Source organism: Littorina saxatilis, linkage group LG4, assembly GCF_037325665.1.
Source record: "Littorina saxatilis isolate snail1 linkage group LG4, US_GU_Lsax_2.0, whole genome shotgun sequence".
Lineage (NCBI taxonomy): Eukaryota > Metazoa > Mollusca > Gastropoda > Littorinimorpha > Littorinidae > Littorina > Littorina saxatilis.
Window position 1 is genome coordinate 43,996,436 of NC_090248.1, and position 20,560 is coordinate 44,016,995.

Below are 20,560 nucleotides of genomic sequence, written 5' to 3' on the forward strand. Positions count from 1 at the left end.
CGTGATAATTATCCAATAATTGCGTATGTATAGTTGATATTTTGTTGTATTTAGTTTCCAACGCCTTCTGCCCTGACAATGAACAGGTTTTTTTAAACATCCAACTGTGATTACATGAACATTTCAAAGAAAAAGTGCATCCTCACTCTCTTTCACACACACACACACGCACGCACACACGCACGCACGCACGCACACACACACACACACACACACACACGCACACACACGCACACACACACACACACACGCACACACACACACACACACTGGCTAATTCATGCGTTCAGAACGATACAGACAATTTAGCTCAGATGCACAAAACCGCAACAAAAGTACCACATACACGCAGAAATAAAAATGTGGGCGGACACAAAGGTCAAAGCATCGGTTCACGGTTAACACACCTGCTGGTGATGAGTATCAAAAAGACACAGACATTTCTCATAACATTTCTTAATTTGGCTCGTGTTCATGTCCATGTGGCCCGCAGCTTCCCGTTTCAAGTTCTTTGGCATTTAAGCCGAAGAGTTGATTGTTTGTTTGTGTGTTTGTTCGTTTGTCCGTTCGTTCGTTTGTTTATTTGGGTCGCTTTCCAGGAAAAAAATCGGCAATGTTCAAAACTATCCGCACCACTTTCCCTTTCTCCTGCTCATTGAAGCAACGTTGTGGAGTTATTTGACGCAGACTCTCAATTCTGTTCTGTGAAAACCGATTGCAAAACTATGCATCACTTTCACTTTCCTCTGTGGGTTTTTTTCAACACTTATTTGACGCCAACTCTCAAGTCTGTTCTGTGTATAGGCGCCATTTGCAAAACTGGTTGATTTCTGACGAATTTCTGAATTGTCCAATCTTTTCAGTCAGCTATATTTCAAGTACTTTTCAATGTTTTTTTTGTTTTGTTTTTTGTTTGTTTGTAGGGTTTCAACTTCTTTCTGTCTTCTCATTGGAGCAAATGGTTTCTATCTAGCATGATAACTTACCAAATGGATCACTATTTTCACTTTCACTTTCTCCTGCCTTTTCAAGCAGATACGCTTTTTAACACCATCTCGGCTCAGTCCAAAAAGGTGTCTATCTAGCATGATAACTCACACTTATAATGTGCAGAGCAAGATCCATACATCGCATTACTCCAGTTCTCTCCCATTTCTTTAGTCAAGCACTGTCCTCTGCAACGAATTCTCACAGCTGTTCTCTGCACATGCCATTAATGTTGTAAAAACGTCCTCTCACTTCGAATTTCTCCTCTACCCCGAAAATGGAGTATGAATGCCCACTCGCTCAAAAACAAACAAACAACAGGGCTTCCCCTGGACACTCAACCTAGAGGGTCCCTAGACACCCAGGTGGGTACTCAGGTGGTAGAGCACTGGACTTGTGATCCCTAGACACCCAGGTGGGTACTCAGGTGGTAGAGCACTGGACTTGTGATCCCTAGACACCCAGGTGGGTACTCAGGTGGTAGAGCACTGGACTTGTGATCCCTAGACACCCAGGTGGGTACTCAGGTGGTAGAGACTTGTGATCCCTAGACACCCAGGTGGGTACTCAGGTGGTAGAGACTTGTGATCCCTAGACACCCAGGTGGGTACTCAGGTGGTAGAGCACTGGACTTGTGATCCCTAGACACCCAGGTGGGTACTCAGGTGGTAGAGCACTGGACTTGTGATCCCTAGACACCCAGGTGGGTACTCAGGTGGTAGAGACTTGTGATCCCTAGACACCCAGGTGGGTACTCAGGTGGTAGAGCACTGGACTTGTGATCCCTAGACACCCAGGTGGGTACTCAGGTGGTAGAGCACTGGACTTGTGATCCCTAGTAGAGTCGCGGCTTCAAATCCGGGCCGGGACGGACACGGGTCAACTTTATGTGCCGACCCAGTGACAGTATCCATGTCCCACCACCCCCGTGTCACCACCGTGGCACGTAAAAGACCTCGGTCAATCTGCCATAAGTGCAGATGGCTGATACCACCTAAACACGCATACATTTCATCGAACATGCTCCTAATGGCTTTGCCGTGATGGTGTAAAACTTCAATTTTTCTCTCTCTCTCTCTGTTCAGCCAAGCACGTGGTGGCCTTACAGCAGCCTGTCGCGCAGTCTCTGGTGGTGATCTCGCTCGTAGAAACCGTACAGCATCAGGAAGGACACGGCCATGTTCTTGACCAGGAAGCTGGACACGGGCAGCTGCAGGTGTTGCCATAGCAACAGGCGCGTGGCCAGCAAGGGCACGTTGACCCCTAGGAGGACGAGCAGGCGTTGCAGAGTCTGCAGGTACTGAAAGAAACACCACGAGTGACGTCAGTACGGACTTTTAACTCAAGTCCTGGCAAAAATGGTATAGGCATAGATAAAAATGTCCACCAAAATACCCGTGTGACTTGGAATAATAGGCCGTGAAAAGTAGGATATGCGCCGAAATGGCTGCGATCTGCTGGCCGATGTGAATGCGTGATGTATTGTGTAAAATAATTCCATCTCACACGGCATAAATAAATCCCTGCGCCTTGAATATGTGCGCGATATAAATTGCATAAAATAAAAAATTTAAAAAAATTTAAATACCTGCGCTTAGAACTGTACCCACGGAATACGCGCGATATAAGCCTCATATTGATTGATATTGATTGAAGAGTTTAACAGCACTACAATGGTGCCACCCTGATGCACTGTACATTCTGAGGACGCAAACACGAAAGCTCTATAAAAAAAAAATGCAGCGCCCATTATTTTGTTTTGTTATTTTGTTAAACTGCTTGATTCTCAAACCTTCTGGCCTTTCTGACCCTCCTTCCAGTGAGCATACTCATGCTCTAGAAATCAAAGTGCTTTTTGTTTAGTAAATAGCAGAAGCATTTTCAGAACTCAGGAAAAGGAGTGCTTGCGCGGCCCGTGCGTGCAATTGCCATGCCAGCTTTGCCACACAGTCTACAACCAAAAGCTCCACATATCAATTTCTGGGTCCTAACGAGTAGTTATAAGCCCTTGTTTGTCCTAAATTAAACGGACATATAGTAAGATAAGATAAGATACTTTTTTTATTTATTTTTTACGAGGGTAAATGATGTAAGCAGTACATGCTTTTTTACTATCAGCCCTCGCCCATGTCAGTCATTTGGTTACATCATAGTCAAAGAAAGCGTTACACATCCCGTTACAAATCCTAAGTTAAACCCACCTCAGGCAAAGGGCGGGCCCCGAACTGGGTTCGCGATAGCGCCATGAGCGGCAAGGTGGGCAACACCAGATTGAGGCAGGCCACGCCCAGCACGCACCACGTGACCCACATCTCCATAGCGACACGCGCAGAGGGGCTGGCCAGCACGCTAATCAGATCCGCAGCGTCGACGATGTCGAAGACGACGAGGTAGGTGAGGTTGTCGATGCGATGACGACGTTTGGAGTGCGGGGAGGCGTCGTGGTGAGCGAAGAGAAGCAGGAGAAAAACGATGGAGGAGGAGGCCACTGTCATCTGGAACATAAGAAAAGAAAACAAGTCGCGTAAGGCAAAAATACAACATTTAGTCAAGCTCAGTCGAACTCACAGAATGAAACTGAACGCAAAGCATTTTTTCCGCAAGACCGTACACTCGTAGCATCGTCTGTCCACCGCTCGTGGCAAAGGCAGTGAAATTAACAATACAGAAAAGCGCGGTGGCGGTTGCGCTGAGGAGGATAGCCCGCTTTTCTATATCTCTATTCTTTTTAACTCTCTGAAAGTGTTTTTAATCCAAACATATCATATCTATATGTTTTTGAAATCAGGAACGGACAAGGAATAAGATGAAATTGTTTTTAAATCGATTTCGGAAATTTAATTTTAATCATAATTTTTTTTTTCAGAGCTTGTTTTTAACATAATTATATGTTTTTGGAATCAGAAAATGATGAAGAATACAATACACGTAATTTTGGATCGTTTTATATAAAAAAAATGTAATTACAATTTTCAGATTTTTAATGACCAAAGTCATTAATTAAATTTTAAGCCTCCAAGCTGAAATGCAATACCGAAGTCCGGCCTTCGTCGAAGATTGCTTTGCCAAAATTTCAATCAATTTTATTGAAAAATGAGGGTGCGACAGTGCCGCCTCAACTTTTACAAAATGCCGGATATGACGTCATCAAAGACATTTATCGAAAAAATGAAAAAAATTGTCTGGGGATATCATACCCAGGAACTCGCATGAAAAATTTCATACAGATCGGTCCAGTGGTTTACTCTGAAACGCTCTACACACACATACACACACACACACACACACACACACACACACACACACTCACATACACCACGACCCTCGTCTCGATTCCCCCCTCTATATTAAAACATTTAGTCAAAACTTGACTAAACGTAAAACCGGTCATGAGTTTTGAATAGACCTTTTTTTTGTATCTGAGCAGCTCTCGCGAGATATCCGCGAGACACACTCTTTGTTATGCTTAGAATGTCGCGAGAACTTCGAACCTCGGCTTTCACAGCTCGCGCGAGATAGCGGTACCACATACTTGGATATGCTTTGAAGTTTGTGAGAGCTTGGAGTACCGATAGGGTCTATTGAAACATCGTAAAAATAAAGCGATTGAGCGAAGAAAGCGGCACAACCTAACATATCAGAGTAATAAGCAGTCTAGTTGCAATAAACTATTCTGCGCCGGGATTCTCAAGCACCCATCCTACGTCTGACCGAATCTAGACTGGAAAACAGAAAAGGGAAATGAAAGCAGTGTGAAAAGCCAAAACGCTCAGATGTGAGATCGAAAGACGAAGTCGCCCTTATTATGTAAAACCTATAGGCTACGATCTTGCAACCCCACAAGGCAAAGGCCGGTCGTAAACGTTGACAAAAACAATCAAGGCACAAGACCAACGAATCAAAAATATAATCATTGTTCCTGTTCGAACAAGATGAACATTCCCAAAGAGTAGAATACTTTATTATCTCGAATAGAGAAATGTATGCACGCAGACATCACACAGCAACCTGGGTCGCCACTTGTGCAGCGCCCCGCACAGTAGAGTCCCTTAAGTAGCCTATCCATTACCTGCAGCGTGTTCTTGCCGAGGAAGACGTCTTCGCTCAGCTCATAGGCGAAGTTCTTGTAGATGAGCAGCACACGCACCCCAAGCAAGGCCGAGTACACCAGCCAGGCGAAGTACACCAGCGGCATGCTCCCCGCTGACGTCACCAGCTCCCCTCCCTCTCCCTCCTTGTCCAACGGTTCCAGACCCAGAATTGCCAGACCCCCGACGCAGCACTTGCCCATCCCTCCCCCTCCTTCTCCTCTCTCAGCGAAGGGAGCCGAGGAGGGCGGCTGTGATGACGCGCCTCTCCGCAGGCGACGCATCACCAGCGACAGTTGACAGTAGGAGATGACGAAAGCCACGACGAACATCATCAACACCGCCACGTCACCAGCGATCCAGGCGAACCAGTATTTGCTGTCGACACATGATGTGCGCATTTAAAATTAAAGTAAGGTATGTACGAATATGTAACACTTAGCTTAGAAATACATGAAATGCCCCTCTCTCCTTCTCTACTCTCTTTCTCCTTCGCTCTCTCTCTCTCCCACCCTCTCTCTCTTTCTCTCGCTCTCTCTCTCTCTCCCCCCCCCCTCTCTCTCTCTCTCTCCCCCCCTCTCTCTCTCTCTCTCTCTCTCTCTCGTTCTCTCTCGTTCTCTCGCTCTCTCTCGTTTGCTGACTGACCAATTGCTCCGAATTGTATTTACTCTTTTTCTCTTTCAAAAATATCTACCTCAGTGACCGCATATTTGGTTGTTGTTGTTGTTTTTGTTGTTGTTATTGTTGTTTTCGTTTTGTTTTTTGTTTTTAACTCCTCCAACTCACCTACTGTTGTGGGTCAGATAGCAGTCCAGTATCCCTCCTTGCAGCAGGGCCAGCAGCACAGTGGCCACACGGGTGGGCAACAGGTACACGGACTCGCAGAAGCGGCTCATCCGTGACGGCCGGGTGGATGAGGATGGATGAAGAAGAGGAGGAAGAGAAGGAGGAGGGGGAGAATGAGGGGAGAGATGGGGAGGGGAGGGGTTGGGGCAGAGCATTTCACTGGCGGAGGAACAGCCTGACGAATCGGAGAGAGACTTGTGTCGAAAACCGCGGTCACAGTTCATTGTGTGAAGTTGCTGGTTGAAGTGATGGTCAAGTTTAGCTGGTCTTGCAGGTCAAACCCTCGTGGATGCTCTCTGATTATCTGAAAATGAACAAAATAACAATGAAAAAGTACTCACCAGAAACATGGACAATAGACGACAAAAAAAGAGGACCGGTTAAGGCCAACAGTTCTTCATCAAAAGAATGTAAAAGGAGAGATGACAGCAAGAGAAAGAATAAAATCAGTCAAGAAGAAGACGGACAGCACCTAACGTTCAACGGGAGCATCTCGTTACTCCCCCGTATCGTTACTCCCCCGGCTCGTTACTCCCCCGTATCGCTACTCCCCCGGCTCGTTACTCCCCCGTGCCTTTTTATTACACGTAAGTAATGCAGTTATTACTTAATTGAATTTTCAAAAGAGAGAGAGAGAGAGAGAGAGAGAGAGAGAGAGAGAGAGAGAGAGAGAGAGAGAGAGAGAGAGAGAGAGAGAGAGAGCATGTTTAAAGAACTTACAACTGTCAGATCTGCCTGTACATTCGTGTACAGTACATCTTTGAGAAAAAAAAGTATATATTTTAAGCAAAAGTGATACAGGGGAGTAACGAGATGCTCAGCTCGTTACTCCCCCGTATCGCTACTCCCCCGCATCGCTACTCCCCCGGCTCGTTACTCCCCCCGTACACAGAAAATGACTGGATAACCCTGTGATTGTAAGTTAGCATGAAATATTGTTTTTCCGGAGAAATTGTCTGGATAAACAAACAAAGAAACAAACAAAACAGCTGGACAGGGGGGGGGGGGGGATATTTCATGCCAACTTACTATCACAGGGTTATCCAGTCATTTTCTGTGTACGGGGGAGTAACGAGCCGGGGGAAGGGGAGTAACGAGCCGGGGGAGGGGGAGTAACGAGCCGGGGGAGGGGGAGTAGCGATACGGGGGAGTAACGAGCCGGGGGAGTAGCGAGCCGGGGGAGTAGTGATACAGGGGAGTAACGAGCTGATCCCACGTTTAACAATAACATAAAACATCCATATCTGAAAATGATTAAATGCATGCTAAACTTGAATGTTTAAGGCCATTGGAATCACATTTCTTCATCCAGTTTCAGGGGCGGATCAGTTCATTTTATGGGGGGGGGGGGGGGTTCCAAAAGTATCTTGTGAAGATATGGGTGTGAAGGCGCAAAGCGCCTAGCTTGCTAGGGGGGTCCGGGGGCATGCCCCCCCGGAAAATGTTGAAAAAAAGGATGCAAAATGGTGCAATCTGGTGCATTCTGAGGATGATCATTACCAGTTTCAGGCAGCCCTCTTTTTATATTTAGTCAAGTTTTGACTAAATATTTTAACATCGAGGGGGAATCGAAACGAGGGTCGTGGTGTATGTGCGCGTGTGTGTGTGTCTGTGTGTGTGTGTGTGTGTGTGTGTGTGTGTGTGTGTAGAGCGATTCAGACTAAACTACTGGACCGATCTTTATGAAATTTGACATGAGAGTTCCTGGGTATGAAATCCCCGAACGTTTTTTTCATTTTTTTGATAAATGTCTTTGATGACGTCATATCCGGCTTTTCGTGAAAGTTGAGGCGGCACTGTCACGCCCTCATTTTTCAACCAAATTGGTTGAAATTTTGGTCAAGTAATCTTCGACGAAGCCCGGATTTCGGTATTGCATTTCAGCTTGGTGGCTTAAAAATAAAGTAGATGTGTACTGCCGGGCAGTACATACCCCAAGCGAAGTCGTCCATCTGTGTGTACATGATTCTCTCTCTCTCTCTCTCTCTCTCTCTCTCTCTCTCTCTCTCTCTCTCTCTCTCTCTCTCTCTCTCTCTCTCTCTCTGTCTTAAAATGTGTCATCGATGACGTGTTTTCATACTTGCTAATGCGGCAGGCTAATCATGACGTCAAATTGAAACTTCTTGAAGTCTCTCAGAAAGGGACATGAAAACCATGTGGGGGTTACTGGTTTGGGCTGAAAAAAACCCAACTCCACCTAAAATTCAAGCGCCTATGGGGCTGAATTATGCAGCATAAATTGTGAAACATCAGGATATCTCACACTTTCAATTCTGCCATCATGTCAAATCTGACAACAAACCTACCCACAAAATGTCATAAATATCGGTGTAGAATTGAGACTTAACGGTTTTTAACTGCCAAAAATAAGTTTTTTTGACTGGAATAGTTTGTCTTGAAATTCAGTTTGGGACAACGGACCCACCCACTAAATTTCATAAAGATAGGTGAAAATTTAAATGTAACGGTTTTTAACTGCCAAAATTATGTTTTTCTTCTGGAAAAGTATGGAGTGAAAATCAGTTGGGGACAACGAACCTACCCACAAAATTTCATAAATATCGATGAAGAATTGAGATTTAACGGTTTTTAACTGCCAAAAATAAGGTTTTTTGTCTGGAAAAGTATGTCTTAAAATTCAGTTTGGGACAACGGACCCACCCACTAAATTTCATAAAGATAGGTGAAGAATTGAAATTTAACGTTTTTTAACTGCCAAAATTATGTCTTTCTTCTGGAAAAGTATAGAGTGAAAATCAGTTGGGGACAACGAACCTACCCACAAAATTTCATAAATATCGGTGAAGAATTGAAATTTAACGGTTTTTAACTGCCAAAATTATGTTTTTCTTCTGGAAAAGTATGGAGTGAAAATACGTTGGGGACAACAAACCTACCTTTAAAATTTCATAAGAATCAGTGAAGAAATAGGATTTAACGATTTTTTAACAGCCTTGACACTGAACATTTGATAAATCATTGGTGATGTCATCATAACCCAGTCGTTGTAGTTGTCGTCGTAGTTGTTGGTGTTGTTGTTGTCATGTTCGTTGTCGTGATTGTTGTTGTTCTCGTGTTGTTGTTTTTGTTGTTGTTGTTGTTGTTGTTGTTGTCGTCGTCGTCGTCGATGTCATTTGTTGTTGTTGTTGTTATCGTCGTCGTCGTCGTCATCGTCGTCGTTGTCAGAGGTTATTTCTAAAGATTTCATTGATAGTCTTTGTTCTCGTCACCAAGACTTGCTAAGAACAAGCTTGGAACAGCAAGAGTTCCAAGAACAAGATTAGAACAACTCATTACATCATTACCAGTACGTCATTTGTATTTAGAACACACTTTAGAAAAAAACTCTTCAGCTACAAACCAGTCACCCTCACATGTCGGAGGTGTTTGTCTAAACCACTTACTGAAATGTTTTGAGGTTTAATGACCATACACATGTTGAACCGGTGAGTGTCTTCCGCTGCTTAATTCGCAAATAACTATTTTATTAAAGTCCGCTTGAAACGCTCAAAGATGAAATTCCATGTTAAAAAGTGACAAAAGTTTCACATTTTCCCGTTGTAACAGCTTCCGATGATATTATATGAAAATTCTGATCCTCTGAGAGGATTCCCCGAAACAAAATCAGTTTGTACGCCTAATTTTAATAGAATTGTCCAAACAGTGTCGCTAATATTGTGCTAAAAGATGAATTCTAGAACAATGTTCACAGACAGACACCACTTGGCAAAAAAAATTTCAGTGCTGGGAGATGAAAAAAAAACTACCTCGCTAAGCGCGGGCTTCGCCCGCGCTCCGCTTGGATTAATTAATGACTTTGGTCATTAAAAATCTGAAAATTGTAAAAAAAAATAAAAATTTATAAAACGATCCAAATTTACGTTTATCTTATTCTCCATCATTTGCTGATTCCAAAAACATATAAATATGTTATATTCGGATTAAAAACAAGCTCTGAAAATTAAATATATAAAAAAGATGAATTCTAGAACAATGTTCACAGACAGACACCACTTGGCAAAAAAATTTTCAGTGCTGGGAGATGAAAAAAAAAACTACCTCGCTACGCGCGGGCTTCGCCCGCGCTCCGCTTGGATAAAGTAGATGTGTACTGCCGGGCAGTACATACCCCAAGCGAAGTCGTCCATCTGTGTGTACATGATTCTCTCTCTCTCTCTCTCTCTCTCTCTCTCTCTCTCTCTCTCTCTCTCGGTATTACACACCGGTACGACCGAACATAAGGTATCAATAAACTCCTCTTGTGCAGCGGGTTGAAAGTATACCCTGATCCCTCGGAGATATACCTCCACTCCGGTCTGAACGACCTCACGTGACATGTTATATGGTAGAAGAGCATGCTGTCGCTTATTCTCCTTCTGAAGATGAGGTATACCCTCAGTTCGGTTAGACTGAAACGATGCTCAAGCAGTGGAATTTGTGTGTGGTTTGTTTCAGAGCAAAATGTTATTTTATCCAAACAAGAAGATATTCTCGCGCACCGCCTTGTTCAGGATATCCACAAGTTGACAATGATGTGTGCGAAATAAATAAACAATGAAACGAACAAGAACGGACGGACGGACGGGCAGACTGACGGACGGACTGACGGACGGACCGACGGGCAGATTGAGGGACGGACCGATCGATGGACGGACGGAGGGACGGGGGGAGGGGGGGGGGGGCGGCGGGAGGGGGGGGGGGGGGGTGGCGTTACGGGTAACCCCTCCTGATCCGGTCCTGCAGGGTATTCCTTCAACCCTCTGCACAAGAGGAATCTATTGTTACAGACTGAAGGACGGACGGACTGACGGACGGACTGATGGACTGACAGACAGACTGTCGGACGGACCGTATGGACGGACATACGGACGGACTAAAAGGACGAAGGAACGAATAAACGAAGGAAATAACGAAGGAACGAAAGAGCGAACGAACCAACCCACGAATGAACGAACGAACGAACGAGCAAACAAACAAACAAACAAACAAACAAATAAACAAGCAAACAATAAACAATAATTGTGTGCAATCTGGCCCATTTTCAGGGCATTTGTCAAACGTTTGGAGGAGGTCCACAGTTAGGCCTGGGTGGGGGGGGGGGGGTTGTCCCACCAACAGGAATTCCCCCCCCCCTCTCCCCTGTATTGGGCCCTGCACAAGAGGAATTTATTGATACGGACTGAACTTGAAGAACGGCTCGGATTGACTGACGGACCGACGGACGGACGGACTGACGGACGTACTGAAGGACTGTCGGACGAACTGTCGAACGAACGAACGAACGAACGAACAAACGAACGAACAAACGAACGAACGAACTGACGAACGAACAAACTGACGAACGAACAAACAAACGAACAAATTAGCAAATGAATACATACATTCGCAGAAAGAAAAAGGCAAAAGGTACATTTGTGGAGTCAGTAAGGGGGGTGGGTGGGCTTCCGGAACCCAGGAACCTTGGGAATCCCCCCTGGCCTAGAACACACACACACTGATCGACACTGATACACACACTGACACACACAACTTGACGAACGCACACACACACACACACAATACACACACACACATCCACACCGGCACACACACACACACACACACACACACACACGCACGCACACACACACTGTGACACACACACGTAAACACACACACCGGCAATGACACTGACACACACACACGTACCGTACACACTGACGGGCACACTGCCGGCCCGGGCTGTGACACACACACACACACACACACACACACACACACACACACACACACACACACACACACATAAACACAAACACATACTGACATACTCGCAACTGACATAGCAGAGGGGGGTGGTAAGTCATTTGAACGTTTAATTTCTTTTGTCACAAATTTAACTACCCATCAACAATTACAAACCGTTCCTTGTGTTTTTATTTTGAGATAGTTTTGTATTTTTAGTCACTGCAGCGAAGGGACATCACTCCCGCCACCTTATCTGTATCTTCTTAGCCGCAACACGTGGAGACCAGTCCAAATCGTCCAAATGTAGTGGTCATCTGCAGAGACGCCGCCGTGCCGTACAGCTTATCCTGGATGGGAGTCGGGATTCGCTTTTTTTGCACTGCCATTGATGCCAAGAACGGAGCAGCCAGGGTCATTTCAATTTTCATCCAGGAATGGCACAAGCGAGCCAAACCGGCCGATGGTCTTTCGACTCCATGGAGACAGCTGGTGAAGGTAATACTATTTTTATTCCTACATTTGTTGACGACAGAGTGCAACGTTTCTAAAATATGATCGGTGCTAACAGAGCAGCAGGAATATACGTGCCCTTGATGACTTGGTCACTTTCGGTTTCACGGTACCAGTAAAGTCGATCGAACCCCCCCCCCCCCCCCCCCCTCCTTTTAGGACCTAAACAAATCTGAAAAAATCAGGTCTTGAAAGGAAGAAGTCTTGAGATGAGAGTAAATATAGAGAGGTTGTGGACAGACAAATCTGAGAAAACAGGGTCTTAAAAGGGAGGGAGTCTTTAATCAGGGGATATTAAAAGTGTTGTTCCACTGTACTACCAAAAAGAGGGGATACTGTTTGATGTTACTGTAAAGACTTACAGTAACACTGTTCTCTCCGATTGCCAGTGTTTGTACTTTGTAACAGATTGTATGACCGGCACGGTTGGCCTTGTGGTAAGGCGCCCGCCCCGTGATCGGGAGGTCGTGGGTTCGAACCCCGGCCGGGTCATACCTAAGACTTTAAAATTGGCAATCTAGTGGCTGCTCCGCCTGGCGTCTGGCATTATGGGGTTAGTGCTAGGACTGGTTGGTCCGGTGTCAGAATAATGTGACTGGGTGAGACACGAAGCCTGTGATGCGACTTCTGTCTTGTGTGTGGCGCACGTTAAATGTCAAAGGAGCACCGCCCTGATTGGCCCTTCGTGGTCGACTGGGCGTTAAGCAAACAAACAAACAGATTGTATCCTGAAATTTAGCACTCCATGTGTTAACATTTCCACTTCCAGGTCTGTAGTGTGCAAACGTGTTGTCACTGTTACAGCTGAAATGAACTAACAAGAATACTAGTCTGATGTACATAAAATATGGGAGAGGTTTGGGGTCGGGGGTGGATGGCAAGCATAACATTGATAAATGACTATAGTTTTGCAGTGGTTTGCTCTCTTGTACTATGAGTGTTAACAGCAATTGTTTATAATTTGTTACTCAACTTACTGTAAGGACTATTACTATTAGCTTTTCTCAGCAACTGCAAACAATTGTGACTTAATTGCAAGAGCGCTTCATTAAACATTGGGACACTTCTTTTGGTTTTTTTAATGGCTATAGTGTAGAAACTAGAAATGCTGAGATACATTAATGTAGTCATGAACAACAGCAACAACAAAAACAAGAACATGTTTTGAATTCTGATAGCTAATGAAACTGACAGCTTGATTAGAATTATGTAGTTTTTGCAATTGCTGACTGAGTTGCATCCTTTGGTTTTACCTTGCATTGATTATCACCTTTGCTGACAATTGACTCATTGAGTGCAGTATTGAGTAACGTATAGTTATTTTATTTCAAGTTAACTTCTGGCTCTGCATGGTGTTAATCCTACTCAAACTTAGTCAAAGTATTAAGGTATCATTATTTATGAATAATGTGAAGTTGAAGATACAAATTAATGAGAAAGTTTGTGTATTTTTCTGTACACTCTTGCTATTTACTGTTTCAGTGCTGAACCATTTGCTTGAATGCTTGATCAGATGATGACAGAGTGACACCTGGTGGTACCCAATAAAACTGCCTTTGCTGCTATAACTACAAGAAATTTCTACAATTCAGAACAGTAAGTGCATGAGGTTCCATTTTAAGCTGTCAAGAGTAAATCTCAGGAATAGATTAGAAGATTTAGTTATGTCACACATGTCTTGCTTTCTTGACTTTTCTCACACTCTCTTGTCAGACTCAGAGAGTGCATGATTGTACATTTTTTTTACAGTAATTTTTTATGTTCCTAATTGGAAAACAAATGTGTCATAATCTTAGTGTTTAGGATAACTATATGGCAGAGAGAATCATGGAAATGATTGGGCGATGGGGGTGTGTCGCTGGTGTGCAAGAGGGTGGGTGGGTGTGGAGAGAGTAGTGATGGTAGTCAACTACTAACTAAAAGATTACTGATTGCATACATTTAGTGTTTATTGATTTGGAGGGTGGGGGAGGAAGGCAAGCAGTATTATTACATGTGTATGGGTATACTAGTTGTGCATGTTCCAAATGGGGGTGGAGGTTGGCATGGCAAGCAATAGCTCAGTCGGTATAGTGGCCTTGAAACCGGTTGTGGGGATTTATTTCTCAGAATTGACGTTGTGCAGACTCTGCTTGGTTTCTGAATAGCTTATTAAGCCTGTGACTGTGTGCATACATAAAGATCTCAAGTTCACAGTTTCAGGGCTTGGAATTAATGGAAACATCAACACACATGTAGGAAAAACTCAAAAAAAGGAGGGGGGGGGGAGTTTGGTCCCACGGTAGTGTTTGAATGAAAGCAATCTTACTTTTTAAGAGGGTAATCTTGCAGGACTATGATTCTTACATTGGTAGTTGACTAGTGTAGTTGTGGTTTTGTACTAGTGAGGAATGTCATCTATGTCATGTGATTTCTTGCTTCTTCTTTTTGTGTGTGCAGCTAAAGATGTTGGACCTTGCCTACAGCCTAGTTTTGCATAGATCTCTAACACCGTGGCTTTACTCTGAGACACCACAAAAAACACAGCCTTTTCTGCTGCTGAAAGGTAAACATTAGGTTAAATTTGTGTTTGTTTTGATTTGTATGTTTTCCTTTTGTAGTCTATGGCAGGAGATTTGTGCAGGTGTACAAATGGTAGAGGTGTCAGAAGAAATGTCCACTTGTTACTTGTCTCTATATCAGTATATATGTATCACAAATACGCATCAAATGTACTGATAGAGACCACATGGACAATTTCAAGCACTTTTCTGCCAGGGGTAGGGTCAGCTATGTAAGAATCATGTCTTACTCTGTTCATGCAAAAATAAGGTTCTGCATTTGAATGAGTGTGAATCAGGCACCTGTGTTTTTGCTCTTGTTTGTGCCCTCTTGTGAACTGTTAACTTATGAACAACCACCCCAGCAAGCAACTCTTTACTGTTCTGAGCACAACAGAAGGGCGCATGGTCTGGGCATATGGATGGTAAACACATCTCATGCACAAGTACAGGCCTGAAAGTGGCGAGTATTTTCAATTACTCGCCATGGCGAGTAAAAATCATGTAAATGGTGAGTAGAAATGTTAATCTACTCGCCACATGCGAGTAAAGTCGATAAAACAAATGGTTGTTTTGACGAGTAAAGTTTCAGTAAATTATGAGAAGTACATGTACTAGCAGTGCTTCATTTTGTGGACTTTCAGTGCTGAAGTATGATTGTGTGGATTGATCATTTTGTATTCTGTTATTCAGATTGCCACTTGCTTTCTTTTACATATATTTACAAGATGGTGGCTGATTTGTGTGTGTTGCAGAACACAGGTCCATGAATAAAAGAACCCAGCTGGTATTCTTCATTCATGGAAAATGAAAGGAAATTTATCAGCCAGGATTCGCCACTCACTCTGCTAAGGGGGAACCCCGGTCAGCCCTACAGTGGATGAACAGCTTGGTCCTTGGAGGGAAAGGTAACTACTGCAGCACTTTAGAAGGGGTCTATGTCGACCAACAGTGGCTGTATTCCCTGTATGTTAATTTCCTGTACATATACAGGGAATATACTTCCGTTAGACGCCATGGAGTTACTTCAAGCTTACGAAAGTGAAAGTGATTCAATGGACGAGAGTACCAGCGAGGAAAACATAATACCAGGCTGTTGGGGGTGGGGGTGCAGATGTTTCTTTAACTAAATCCGTTTTGATAAACGGTCGAAGCATGTTTTGCTTGACTGGATGCCGCACGCGAATTCAGGATTTTAAATAGATTCTCCTATCTAACCGCAGTCACGCGCTTGGCGCAAGATTGTACGATATTATACTTCTTTACAGAAAATCCAACTGTATTCCCGGTACACAGGGAAAACACCTATGGCTATGGGGAATACACCTTCTTTTGGTCGACATAGACCCCTTCAACCTTACAATATGTGAATGTGTAGAATATTATGCTTTTGCTTAAAGCTTGTTACATATGACTAAGACAGAAATGTTAATCATTCCCTTGGTGCAAATCATAAAAAGAACAATAGCGATCTGATGTACTGTGGATCAATCGAGGAAAAGGTGTGTATGACCTAGAAGAAACTGGTTTTGAAAGTGCTGAGGATGGATGGAACATTGATGCAATATCATTTACTACATTGAACCTGGGTTTCAAACTGAAGTGCTTTTTTATGCTTCTTGTTATATATATGGTCTCGATTGACTCCTGTGTTCAAGAGACTGTAAACAACCATAAACAATCTTGTGTTGTTATGTGGTGGTGGTTTTGCTGTTGTCTAGCATCTACCCGTAATTGGCTTTATCAAATGCACCAGAAACGAGCATGAGTTTGTCGGATTAGTGAACTGTTTGAAAAACTTTAATGTATTTGTGGTTGACAGGTTGTTATTATTTCTATATTGTGTTCTTCTTTTTCTCAGGTGGGCTGTCTTCTGAAACATATGAATCGGGAGCGTCACATCTTTCTTCCTGAGACATCCCCTCTTGAAAATGGTGTGGCGTTTAGCTGAATGGAAACGTGGCAGTGTCCTGTTTTTCATAGCTTCGATGCGCGAAGTTGGGGATTTCAGCAGAGAATTTATTGATTGATTAATTAATTAGTTATTTAAGCTCACCTCACTCCTTAGTGTTATTTAGGGGGATGGGGGGGGGGGGGGGTGGTGTTGGCCTGGATCTTGTTAGTGAACTTTCTTTCTGGCAACTCGCATCAGAAATTCCAGGTTTGCTTTCAAGGCAATAGACGGTTTTTGAAAATAATTCTGTTAGGATTATCAGCAGTCCGGAGGTGTACAAATCCCTGTACTGCAGTCAGGTTTTTCAAAACATCTCGAGCACGCTCTACGCCTCTGACGGGCTGTATCCCACAATCGGGACAAACGACCAACTTGGATGTGTATGCCATGCGCACAATATGATACCCCTTGCCTTTAAAAATCAGCGGTCACGAGTTCATCAGAGTTCAGAATTTGTTGTGTAAAAGATAGCCGCTGTCAGCTAGCCATTCGTGGCTCAGGTGATTATATTTAATACAAATTTAAAAAAAGGTTTCTTATGTAGCGCACGCCGCACAGCATACACATCACAGTCAGTCGCTTGTCCTGATCGCAGGATAGCGTGAAACATGCTCCGGGAGACTGCCAATAATCCTTACATAGTTATTTAAAGAAATTGTGTATTGGTACAGCATGTTATGCATGTACTAAGATAGCTATTTGTAAATATTTGGTAGATATTTATGGTGGTGTCCCGAATTGCTCCCTCCCAATTTGCCCCATCCCATGTGGTCCCCAATTATTCTTGCATTTTGCTGTGAGTAACATAACGTGTGCAAAGGCATTTGTCTGAAGCGCATTTCCAAAAAGACCCCCCGCGGGTTAGGGGGAAGAATTTACCCGATGCTCCCCAGCATGTCGTAAGAGGCGACTAACGGATTCTGTTTCTCCTTTTACCCTTGTTAAGTGTTTCTTATATAGTCAATGTTTGTACAGATTTTAGTCAAGCAGTATGTAAGAAATGTTAAGTCCTTTGTACTGGAAACTTGCATTCTCCCAGTAAGGTAGTATATTGTACTACGTTGCAAGCCCCTGGAGCATTTTTTTTATTAGTGCTTTTGTGAACAAGAAACAATTAACAAGTGGCTCTATCCCATCTCCCCCCCTTTCCCTGTCGCGATATAACCTTCGTTAAACACCAATTAAAGAAAGAATTTCCAAAAAGCATAGTTACCATTTGTTTTTTTAAATCTGAATCCGTGACTGTTGTTCTTGAATACTCTTTCGTTTAGGTTTCCAAAAATGCTGATATAAAGGGGAAGGATAGTTGAAACTGTAACCGTTTACATTTTGCTCCCAGATTTGCAGTTGTTGTTTTTACTAGGAGTTTGGACGGGCTCGGTGTTCTTGTGGATAAGACATCGGCCTCCTATTCAGAAGGTCATGAGTCAAAATCGCGGCCGCCTGGTAGGTTAAAGGTGGAGAATTTTCTGATCTCCAAGGTCATTGCTTATGTGCAGACCTGCTAGTGCCTTATCCTCCTTCGTGTGTACACACAAGCACAAGACCAAGTGCGCACGGAAAAGATCCTGTAACCCATGTCAGAGTTTGGTGGGTTATAGAAACACAAAAATACCCTGCATGCTTCTCCCGAAAGCGGCGTATGGCTGCCTGAATGGTGGGGGAAAAACGGTCATACACGTAAAAATCCACTCGTGCAAATTTGTGAGTGAACGTGGGAGTTTCAGCCCATGAGCGAAGAAGAAGAAGAACTATGAGTTTTACTCTTTTAAAAAAATGGTTTTCAAATTCGAAGATTGCCACAACAGTAGTCTATCTCATCCGACTTGAACCCTTCAGACTCCCTGTACATGTACTTGCAGTTTAAACTCATATTTTGTCTGAGAATAGTTTTCAAATGCAAAGTCCTTCAGAAAAACTGCGAGATAAAAATCTGGAGTGCTAATATCGTGTTGGTGTATCGTGTCAGTGGCCGAGTGGTAACGCACTTGCGCTCGGAAGCGAGAGGTTGCGAGTTCGACCCTGGGTCAGGGCGTTAGCAATTTTCTGCCCCCTTTCCTAACCTAGGTGGTGGGTTCAAGTCTTTCGGATGAGACGAAAAACCGAGGTCCCTTCGTGTACACTACATTGGGGTGTGCACGTTAAAGATCCCACGATTGACAAAAGGGTCTTTCCTGGCAAAATTGTATAGGCATAGATAAATTTTCATAAAAATGTCCACCAAAATACCCGTGTGACTTGGAATAATAGGCCGTGAAAAGCAGGATATGCGCCGAAATGGCTGCGATCTGCTGGCCGATGTGAATGCGTGATGTATTGTGTAAAACAATATTCCATCTCACACGGCATAAATAAATCCCTGTGCCTTGAATATGTGCGCGATATAAATTGCATAAAATAAAATTAAAATAAAATCCCCGAGCTTAGAACTGTACCCACAGAATACGCGCAATATAAGCCTCATATTGATTGGTATGTAAGAAATGTTAAAGTCCTTTGTACTGGAAACTTGCATTCTCCCAGTAAGGTAGTATATTGTACTACGTTGCAAGCCCCTGGAGCAATTTTTTGATTAGTGCTTTTGTGAACAAGAAACAATTAACAAGTGGCTCTATCCCATCCCCCACCCCCCCCCCCCCCCCCCCCCCCCCCCCCTCTTTCCCCGTCGCGATATAACCTTGAACGGTTGAAAACGACGTTAAACACCAAATATAGAAAGAAAGAATAATCTTTGAACAGCATTTGGTTGGAAAATGAAAGTCTTCACAAAGCTATCTTCTTCTATTTGTGTGGGTTAATAAATAGGATTTAACATAACAATGTGGTACTGGTATGGGTTTTGTAAAGTGATTACTCAACTTCTGTGAATTGTACCTTCGTGGTGATCATGCTACACACTGGGTAATTCAAGCACAGAAAATAATATTTCTTAATAATTTGGCCTTATAAATGTACTCCGTGACTGTATTTGTATATGGTGAAAAGGAGAAGATATAAAATTTGTGAAATAGGACTTCGTATTTGGTTTTGTCATAATGAATTTGTTGTTTCTGTGTGTGTGTGTGTGTGTGTGTGTGTGTGTGTGTGTGTGTGTGAGCATGCATGCGTGCTTATGTGTGAGTGCACAATTGTGTGTGTGTATTAATCCAGCAGAAACAGCTTCTCTTCCATACATTTGAATCATTTATATTGATACCACATGGAGACTATTCTGAACACACAAGCGTGGTTTTCTCTCTACAGTGCTTTTCCTAAAGTTAAATATTGAATTTTTGAATTTAAAAGTTTTTGGCACACCACTTTAAGATAATGCTCAAGGAAAATAAATAGTCTTCTTTTTTCATTAACGCTTTTTCTCACAGTGATGTGTCAATATCTCAGACGCAAATCCAGAGCCATGCACCGTTTTATGCTTGGGAAGCGCACTATACTCACTTTGGTAACGGTCACTGTTAGAAACATGCATACCAATCAATCAATTAAGCAAAAATGAATGATAAGATTCGATTATGTTCTTCTTTTTGTGCACAGGCGGTTATATACAAACGTGCATAGTGTCAAAAGAAATCACACACACACACACACACACACACACACACACACACACACTGAAAGTATGAAGAAGCCCCTCCAACTTTTGGTTGAGTTTGACTGCATTACCTTGAGGAGACTGACGACACTTCACAATGGAAAAAATAATAACTTTTACATTTCAGTGATTTGTTTTAAGTACAAAAGTACAAGTGAAAGTAGAAATAAATTAATGTGACACTATCCCGTAATCACATATCAGGGTCAACTATAATCAGTCCATTTGTTTACAAAACTTTATTCAATTTGTTATCATGACAGAAACAATGCATTGTTTTTTTTAAGATAACTCAAGCATAAATGCTTATTTTAAGTCA

The 20,560-nt window shown here is 43.2% G+C and overlaps 1 protein-coding gene and 1 long non-coding RNA gene across 4 annotated transcripts in view; one reads left to right on the forward strand and one right to left on the reverse strand.

Moving 5' to 3' along the window:
• LOC138964847 (transmembrane protein 121B-like) overlaps positions 1–20,560 on the reverse strand; it is a 62,796-nt gene that overhangs the window by 1,408 nt on the left and 40,828 nt on the right. For all 3 annotated transcript variants that reach the window (XM_070336900.1, XM_070336898.1, XM_070336899.1), the window contains exons 2-5: positions 5,862–6,225; positions 5,057–5,453; positions 3,189–3,482; positions 1–2,287 (exon numbers count right to left, since the gene is read on the reverse strand). The exon at positions 1–2,287 is cut by the window's left edge and continues 1,408 nt beyond it. In XM_070336900.1, the coding sequence (XP_070193001.1) occupies positions 2,090–2,287; positions 3,189–3,482; positions 5,057–5,453; positions 5,862–6,145 (1,173 nt within the window). In that variant the 5' untranslated portion in view covers positions 6,146–6,225 and the 3' untranslated portion in view covers positions 1–2,089. The remainder of the gene's footprint in view (positions 2,288–3,188; positions 3,483–5,056; positions 5,454–5,861; positions 6,226–20,560) is intronic.
• Positions 11,067–19,665, forward strand: LOC138964834 (uncharacterized). The gene is made up of 5 exons (XR_011455228.1): positions 11,067–12,143; positions 13,641–13,754; positions 14,598–14,703; positions 15,454–15,606; positions 16,560–19,665. It is a non-coding gene; the product is annotated as an uncharacterized lncRNA (long non-coding RNA).